The following is an 8849-nucleotide window of genomic DNA, read 5'->3' as shown; positions in this document are numbered from 1 at the left end:
CATTGTCCCACAGGCACAAAACATCATTCGGGATACCTGAAATTAATTTGCCCCATGTCAGCTCTGACCTATTCATTCTCCACTAATGCAAAGAGACAGGAAGTTGACGTTGGTGTTGACAAGCTTTTAGCATTTCAAATGGCAGCAGGCCTTGTGATTTCCTTCCTCCCTAACAGATGGGTGCAGGTGATTAGCTGGGATGAGCAAAAAAACAATGGATGCTGTAAGTTATATAATGAGTTATCCTTTTCCACTTCTTTGTGCAAAATTTGGTCAGAATAATTCTGTGACCTGGTTTCATTTAACTTTGACATTTATGCAGTTTGTCCATTATATACACAATAGCCAACAATTCTAAAACGGTTGGAAATCAGCTGATAGAAATATGTAAATTTGCTATTTGTGTTTTTAAGGTAAAAAACATTACACCAGATTCACACTTGTTGTCTCTTTGAATCCAGATTGGAGAAAGCCAGCGAATGAATCTGCTTTCACATCCGAGCTCTGCGTAATGCGTACAAGACGTTGCCCATCTCCACCTGCTTGGCCATCGAAGTGCTGAGACCTTTTCTGTTGTCGTCAACACGAGACCACGGCAGATACTTTCCTAGGAAGGATAAACTCTAAAACAGTGACCATTACTGAAGAAAAATACATGAAAGAAAAGCTGGCTGAGGTGACGGAGGTGATGGGTAATAACCACAGTGAGCCGCCTAATGGTCCAGACATTGCAACTCATCAGGAGGATGATAATGACATGTGCATCAGCAGTGTCACAGGTACTATACTTATATAACTTTTTGTTGTTTTGATTCAAATAGTCCACATGGAGGGCCTCGGTCACCAATGAGGTCAGTTGCAACACCTGGCACCTGACTGTTATGTAATAGTTAATCTTCTGTGGTCTTTAATACCGTATTTTCCGGACTATAAGGCCCACCTAAAAACCTACAATTTTCTCAAAAGCCGACAATGCGCCTTATAGTCCGGTGTTCCTTATGTATGGACCAAATTCCTAAATTTAAACTGGCCCGAAGCATTGTGTCATGAAATCAATCATAAGTGGCCCGCTGAAGACTATGAATCATGAATCAAAAAGACTATGGATCATTATTTTGTGATTATAAAGTAATTTTTTTGCGTCTGAAGTTGAAATATAAAAGATAAAATGGAGAATGATTTGATTTGGATTAAAAATCTGACATGATGCATTAATGGTGCGCCTTATAGTCCAGTGCGCCTTATATAAGGACAAAGTTTTAAAATGGGCCATTCATTGAAGGTGTGCCTTATACTCCGGAAAGTACGGTACCATAAATTATATCATACTTTGTACACGCAAATAAATTAACTTGAACATTCCTAGATTTTGAGGGGAAAAATCTCACCTCATAGCACGGTCTGATATAAACATAGGCATCTTGAGTTAAAGAGCTTCAGTAGGTGTAAATTTCCACCATCTATTGCTAACAGACAATTATAAAACATTTTAGGGGGGTGTCAATTATTCTTGGTCCCTATGTCTCGAATAGCAAGGGAGCACTGTAATTTTTTATATTTCCAACCCTAACCCATCACAACATTTACTTACCCGATAATTATTTTAAATTGTCAAAATTAGTGCTGGATACATGAATTAATTATTATGACTGATATCTTAGACAGTAAAATCAATGCTTATTCACAAAATGGCCCCCAAAGACTGTTTCTCATTTATGAACCAACTCAAGTGAAACATATTTGATAGACAAAGTGAAACACGTCAGACCTGCTGGTTAGAAGCATCATTGTCATCATCATCATGCTTCCTCCTCTGAGCCTGCTCCAGGCAACCAAAGCATTAAGATGAGCAGGATGATAGTAAGCCCCGGAAAAAAAATACTTTTTGTGTTCAATATGTCTGTAATAGCATGCAACTTGGTTAAGTCGCAAGCAGCCATTGAATGTTATCTGCTGGGAAAACGGTTACAAAATGTTTTTTTTTTTGGGTTATGTAAATCCATCTCGCATACAATTAAAAAAAAAACAACACACCCCAAAATGTCATTGAAAATTTCACGCTGCAGTTAAATCAAGCAGACATTCTAATCTCACCTCCCAGCTAAAGTTCAGCATTCATCATTGTGACTCATACTTTAATATGAGCACATCATCATGTTGTGACACTTTCCACGAGGGGCCATATTTGCTTAAGCACACCTTCATCACACTGACATCACGGATGACATCATCGCGTCATCACCGAGTGTTATTTTCCTGCAGTTGACATTGCTTCTGTCGGGAAAAACATGCAAGGCTTCACATAATTAATCGGACATGAGAAACAGCAGGTGAGTTTTCTAGGTGTTTTGTTTGTTTTCTGGTATGTTTCCAGGAAGCGTCTCCAGATATGGAGCGTCGAGCCTCAGCCCAGAGCTGCTGGCCTCTCTGCAGTCTCTTGGAGAAAATACTGACTACACACTACTGCCACACTCGCTACACCAGGTGGGTGTTTGTGTGGAATAGAGGGAGGTCTTTTTTTCCGCCTCTAATCCTTTGGGGGAATATCCTTTTACTAAGGGAGACCAAACACGCATCTGGTGATACGAGAACACCACTTCCCCCACTTCATTCAGTCCAACAAAGTTCACAAAAACAGCATCCCACATGCTAGCGATTTACTGACTGTGCAGACTTTTGATTCAGTGACTGTAGTTGTGATCAATGTAGACACAATGACATGGAATATTGATATTTTTGGGGGAAATGTTGATTTGGCATCACTGCTTGGTTCTTTTGATTGTTTTTTCCATTCAGTTTGCTCTTTTGTGCTGTGCGATATTTAAAAAGATTATGGATGGGCGAGTACCGATACCAAAGTCTCGGTACCGATACTAGACGTATTTCAGGATGTCAATTCTCACAATGGTGGTTGATGCCAGTATTGGCCAGTTTTACGAACTAGAAATTATAAATTAATGGATAGAAAATTGCTATTCATGGAGTTTTAAGGAAAATGGCTGTATTGGAATATATAAGTCTTTAATTGGGTATCGATTACTGCTCAGGGATTGAGTTCTCACACCGGTATTGAACATTCTAAAAAATGACAATATGCTGTGTTTTTATGTTGTTTCATTGATTTTTTTTTTTTATTTCTATCCAAATGAGTTATAATTTAATGACTGGTAAAATTTGGGTCCTAATGGTGACACCAGTTGAGAACCCCTGCTCCAGTTGACATGAGTTAGAATAAAAAAAAAAAAAATAAAAAAAATGAAATTGAATGTGCGTTATACTGTAAGTGGTTGCACGTGACTTTCAATTTCACATGCTCTGTCTCACTACCGTCATCTCTGAAGGAATGGAGTGCTTTTCACATCAAATCATCTTCTCTTGGCTGAGCAGCTTAATTTGACAAGCTCCACTGTGCTCAGTCATGAGGATTAAAAGTTTTTTTTTTTTCCCTCCAATGACTCGAGGGTTACCTTTACTGTACGTTAAACATGTTTTTCGTCACAGATCGCAGAAGCCTGCTCACTCCAAGAGGACTGTATCCTTTCTAGAGAAAATAGTACAGTGCTTTATGAAATGCATAGAAGAGTTAAAACAAAAAATTTCACTGTATAAAATAAATAATCTGTAGAAATCTGGTTTCTTTCAACTATACGCTAGGCCCTTTTTTTTATGTTCTTCAAACCTTATGGAAGATTCGCAGCCATGTTTGGATGAGTACATTCCACATCAAAACAATTCCATGTCTGTCCATCTGTCAATTTTGGCTCAAACAACGCAGTTTCGTGTGTCTCTGTTAATGCTTTAAGTCGGATTGAACGTCCTTAACCGCTGATGTCACCAGACCAGTTGGCCATCCAGCTTCTCCAGCTAGAGAAGCTCTACCATGAGCGTGTGCTTTTTAACCTCACTGTCCTGCAGGAGAACTGGGGTATTGCAACTCGTTTTCTACTTTTTTTTTACTTATTGGTGAGAATCTAGATGGGTTTTTGTTGTGCTTGCAGAGAGCCAATGCAAAGAGAAGGATGCTGACAAGTGTTTGCCTGCTGAAACAGACAACATTGGTCAGAAACACATTGAGACGCTGAGACACATCTGTGGGACACACCTCAAGTGAGTCATCACTGGATCGCTCGTAGAATCTCAAATTTACCTATTTGCAAATGTTATCGGGAACCTTATTAGTCAGAAAAACTCACCGATTGCTTTGTGAAAGCCCAAGGCGTTGATATCAAACACAAGGCCTGAGGGCCAGATACGGCCCGCCACATCATTTTATGTGGCCCGTGAAGAATCAGCTTTGTGTCATTACAAAAATTACAAATTGTCTTTTTAAAAATACAGATATTGCTAGCAATTTTTATTACCATTCATCTTTTTAAATTATTTGAACAGTTTTTACTAGTCCCTGATTTCAAAACTAGTTATTCATCAGTTTGTTGTGTAGCCTATAGAAGACGTTGACAGTCATAATAATAATAATAATAATAATAATAATAATAATAATAATAATAATAAATCGGTTTTATATAGCGCTTTTCTACACACTCAAAGCTGCTTTACATACACAATTACAACATAATGGCCCTCCAAGGCAAACTATGACTACAGTGCGACAAAAATGAGCTTGACACCCCTTGCCCTAAGATTGCACATGATACTGTCCAAGCAGGGCTGGACACGTCTTTTCGGCACAATGTGGTGCTATTTAAAATTTTACACCATTTTACCTCAAGAGTACAGCCCACAATCAAGAGAGCATTGAGCTTATCTTCACAAGGGTTTCTACATTTATTAATAATGACGTAATAGGTGGCTAGCCATCCATTCAGTTGTGTTTAACTTTTTATCCAATACATTTGCAATAATCTTTGAGAACCATTTTTCGAAAATGACAGATAAAGACATCACTAATGCCACAGGCCTGTATGCCAGACATAGTTGTTTACCGCGCCACTCTGGTATGTGACTCTAACTCACAGCCTTTGGGTGCAGGTGGATCTGTTTCAAATTCAGCAGAGAAAGCCAACTCCCGCTTTGAAAGCTCACAATCTTTTCTTCATATTTTGGTTATGTCAGCTTATGTTGATTTTTCATATCTGTCTTTCATGGTTCGATCTCTTTGTTTGGATTAAGACCATCCCTTGGTGAGGATAGAACGTTAATCGACGTAACAAGACAAAGCAAGAAAGAGGCGCCCCATCAGGGAAAAGGTAAATCCAACTATTTCTGTTGTTGTTGATAAAGACACTACACAACTGAAGGTCATTATTGTAGAGAAAATGTATTGAGTTATTTTATGTATATCTATTTAGCATTACAGAGCTGATAAAAAAAAAAACCTTTTATAAATCAGTATGTTTTTGTTTGCCTTGGGTCACATGGCGCTTTATCTAGATGGCATACTCTTTTTTTTGTGTCAATAAAAATCAAATCAGTTAGAGATATCCTTCATCAAATAAAAATTCACTTGACCTTTAAATTTGGAGTAGGCATAAATAACCATTTGTAAAGACCTCGAGCAAAAAAAGAATGCAAGGCACTGTATCATTCGAATACCTTTTAGTTGTATGAATTTTTTTTCCCTTGGGGAGGTCGTGGGGGTGCCAAGAATATCACAAAACAACCAAAAATGTCTTTAAAAATTCCCCAAATTCTTTAAAAAATGCTAATGAAGATTATCTGCACTGGCACTTTCAGAAAAGGCCAGTGCCCCCGTGGCCCCCCTTCTAGCTCTGCCATCGATTGTAATTATTTTGTAAAAACTGTTCTTATAATAGATCTCATTCAATTTTGTAGATGCAGCTAGTAAAGTTAACTATAATAAATCAACCTTAACATATATTCTATAATGTCTGTTGACAGCAAGCAACCCTGAAATAACAAATGAAGATGACAAAGAAGCGGGAAAAATGATATCCAAGTCAAGTCATCCTAACCATCATAAACCTGGAATATGCGAAGAGGCGCTTGAGGAAATGAAAGAAGACGACGAGGAAGAGCAGGACGTGAAGGTGGAGTGGCCAGCAGGAGTCGCGCAGGCATCAGACACAGACTTGGCAAAACTTTGCCATGTAGATGGGGTAGGAAAGATCACGATCTTCTATCTGTTCTTCTCGCCATTCCTTTACTCATGCATGGAATTATTTCTGCACATCACAGCCCGCAGCGGTAAAGTGTTTGCTGGGGACACTCCCTTTGTGACATCATACTCGATTCAATTTCTCGTCTTGAGACGCATGAGGGAGTGTGTTACTGAACTGAGGCCAAAACGACTAGTCTTGTCTGCAGGGCAGGGAGGAAATCGACTGTTTCTAATGAGCACTTCAGGCTGAACACGGTGTTGTTATGTAACCCACTGGAGCTTTGGCTGGGTGGAACCCGGGGGTAGCCATGTTGAATTACAACTTGTCCTTTACTCTTTCAAAGAACCACATTTTAAAACCGATTTTTTGCTGTGTGATAAATGGTACGCTTCTGAAATATTTTTCTAGATTCGATGTAAAAAACAAAAGTTGTTCTGTCATGAGTTGATCATTTGTATGAGGAGTATAGAGCTCGGAATAATTGGCTTGTGGATAAGGTCAGCGGATAATGCGGGTGTATATTGTGTGCTGTAGACACGGATCAGGTTTTTTGTCGGTGTTGAATATCAAAGCCCTACTGAAAGTCACTTTTACTGCCCCCTAATGATGAAAAGTCTGTCACTACATGTACACGATGATTGGGAAATTAATCATGAATATGAAATGTTGCTTAGAAAATTGGAAGTGTAATTAAACCACAAAAAATGTACGTAAATGGAGTGCACTCATAGCATTTGATACATTTTCATTTCAATTTTAAGAACAGTTTTTCAACTTTTATTCAAGACCAAATTTATATTTAATTTTTTTTATTTCATAGGTTAGCTGCTGCAGCTGATGTTTGAACGTAAACAACTGTCGTTTTCTAACAGGCATTAGAAAACCTAAACATTTCCAGTTATGCTGCAATGCAAAATTCATTTGTACTTGTACTTGTTTATGTTTCAAAATTAGAGTCTGTCCTCCGACGGTCTGGTTTCTATTCTGAAGAGGAGGAGAGCATCCCTGGATGGACTGCCACCCCCCGGCAACGTAGACAACAAGTTGAACTCCAAACGCAAAGTTCGCTTCATTGAGCCACAAGATGGCATGGACCAAGGTTGGATTCTGAACTGCATCAAGTTCAATCAAATAGACATTTTTATTTCAGCAATCCGATTGAGCATGCTTTTCAAAATATTTTTTATAAAGACATTTTTTTGGGTGACTAACAGATGAATGAAATGTAATTAATTTGAATGGATACTAGCAATATCTTTTTTACAGTACATTTGAATAACAATTAATCAAATCAAATTTCTGTAGTTTGGACAGCCTGCTCTAAATTTTCATGTTTACAGCATCCTGCTTTACATCTGCTTTACATGTCTTCACTGCAGATGAAGTGGGTGGAGACTCCTGCTTGATACTGCTTCTGCTGTGTCTAGTTACCGTGGTGATCAGCGTAGGTGGGACGGCGCTCTACTGCTCCTTGGTGGACAAGTCGTCCAACATTTGCACCGACTTCACTCTGAACATGGACTTCTACGTGACCAACGTGTGGAGTTTCTTCCAAGGTTTCCGACATTGGCTGCCTCACGGAACATAAGAGCCATCGTGTGAAGTTTGAAACAGTTCTCGGTCAAAGTCACAAATAGGGTGACATTTGTGATGTTAGCATGACTTGGAAATTGAGTTTTAATCTCCAAGAAAGACCAAAATGTAAAATGTTTTAAGTCAGAAGATGATAGTCAACGTTTGCTTGTGTGGATCGTTTATCCTAGACAAAATCTTTACCTCAGAAGGCTTCTTGCTACTTTCGCTTGTGTCCATATTTTAACATAAATACTTGTTACCCTCATTTGTGGCTTTTTTAGTCTGACGTTCCAATTTTTCCCGACTGTTACCATTATGATTGCAGCTGCATCGATCATTTATCATTTGTACGCGTGGTCATCGGTCATGTTTGTTTAGAAGCCATTTATTTTAAATCCATCCATCCACACATTCACCCAAAAGCGCTAAACTGGAGTCAAGTGGCAGCAGCTTCAGCAGGGAAGCCCACTCTTCCCAGTCCCCAGTCAATTCTTCCTACTGTTCCGGAGGGATCCCAAAGCATTCCCACGCCAGTCACGAGACAGTCTATCTAGGCCTCTATCCGGTTGGACATGCAAATGTCCAGGAGGCATCCTAATGAAATGCACGAGCCACTCCATCTGGCTTCTCTCAATGTGGAGGAGCAATGGCTCGACTCTGGATCCTTTGTGGGTAACCCAGCTTCTCACCCTATCCCTGAAGGAGAGCCCAGGCACCCTGCAGAGGAAACCATTCTGCCCCATGTATTCGTGATGTTTTTTCTGTCACGAGTTGTGGTAGGTGAGGGAACTTAGATTGACAGGTCTTACCCCATCACTGTCTTATGTCTTATAAAGTTGCTTGACATGTCCCAACTTTTATATTCAAAATCAGATCTAATAGAAAATACATTGATTTGGTCCGTGGTATCTCAACATTTGCACTAGCGTGGTTGGGAAAAAGATTGGAATAATGTTAACTATTCATACTCCTTTTATATCGAAATAGAGAAAAAAATGTTGGGCATTGGTAAAAGTAATATGAGTGTTTCACAGCTAAAAATATAACACTGAGGTTCAGTAATATTGACAAATGGGAATAAATCATCAGCTCATTAATCATCTTTATATGTGTTTGTGTGAATGGGTGATTGTGAGAATTTTAACTCTGTGCACTTGTTCTGTTTCTGGCTTTATCCTTCAGTCAATTGACACA

The 8849-nt window shown here is 39.0% G+C and overlaps 1 protein-coding gene across 2 annotated transcripts; it reads left to right on the top strand.

Moving 5' to 3' along the window:
• Positions 1-500: 500 nt before the first annotated feature.
• On the top strand, positions 501-7920 carry cnstb (consortin, connexin sorting protein b). Of its 2 annotated transcripts, XM_085937169.1 has the most exons (9): positions 501-779; positions 2375-2484; positions 3502-3532; positions 3839-3925; positions 3999-4107; positions 5131-5207; positions 5860-6077; positions 7035-7179; positions 7460-7920. In XM_085937169.1, the coding sequence occupies exons 1-9, from the start codon at positions 656-658 to the stop codon at positions 7666-7668; spliced, it is 1110 nt and encodes a 369-aa protein (XP_085793295.1). In that variant the 5' UTR covers positions 501-655; the 3' UTR covers positions 7669-7920. The 2 variants fall into 2 exon arrangements, with proteins under 2 accessions (XP_085793295.1, XP_085793294.1); XM_085937168.1 differs by lacking the exon at positions 501-779 and having other exon boundaries at positions 2263-2484; positions 7508-7920.
• Positions 7921-8849: the final 929 nt, after the last annotated feature.

The sequence above is a fragment of the Syngnathus leptorhynchus genome, chromosome 18, assembly GCF_054491065.1.
Source record: "Syngnathus leptorhynchus isolate UIUO chromosome 18, UIUO_Slep, whole genome shotgun sequence".
In the NCBI taxonomy this organism is placed as follows: Eukaryota; Metazoa; Chordata; class Actinopteri; order Syngnathiformes; family Syngnathidae; genus Syngnathus; species Syngnathus leptorhynchus.
This window is presented reverse-complemented; position numbering and strand designations above follow the sequence as displayed.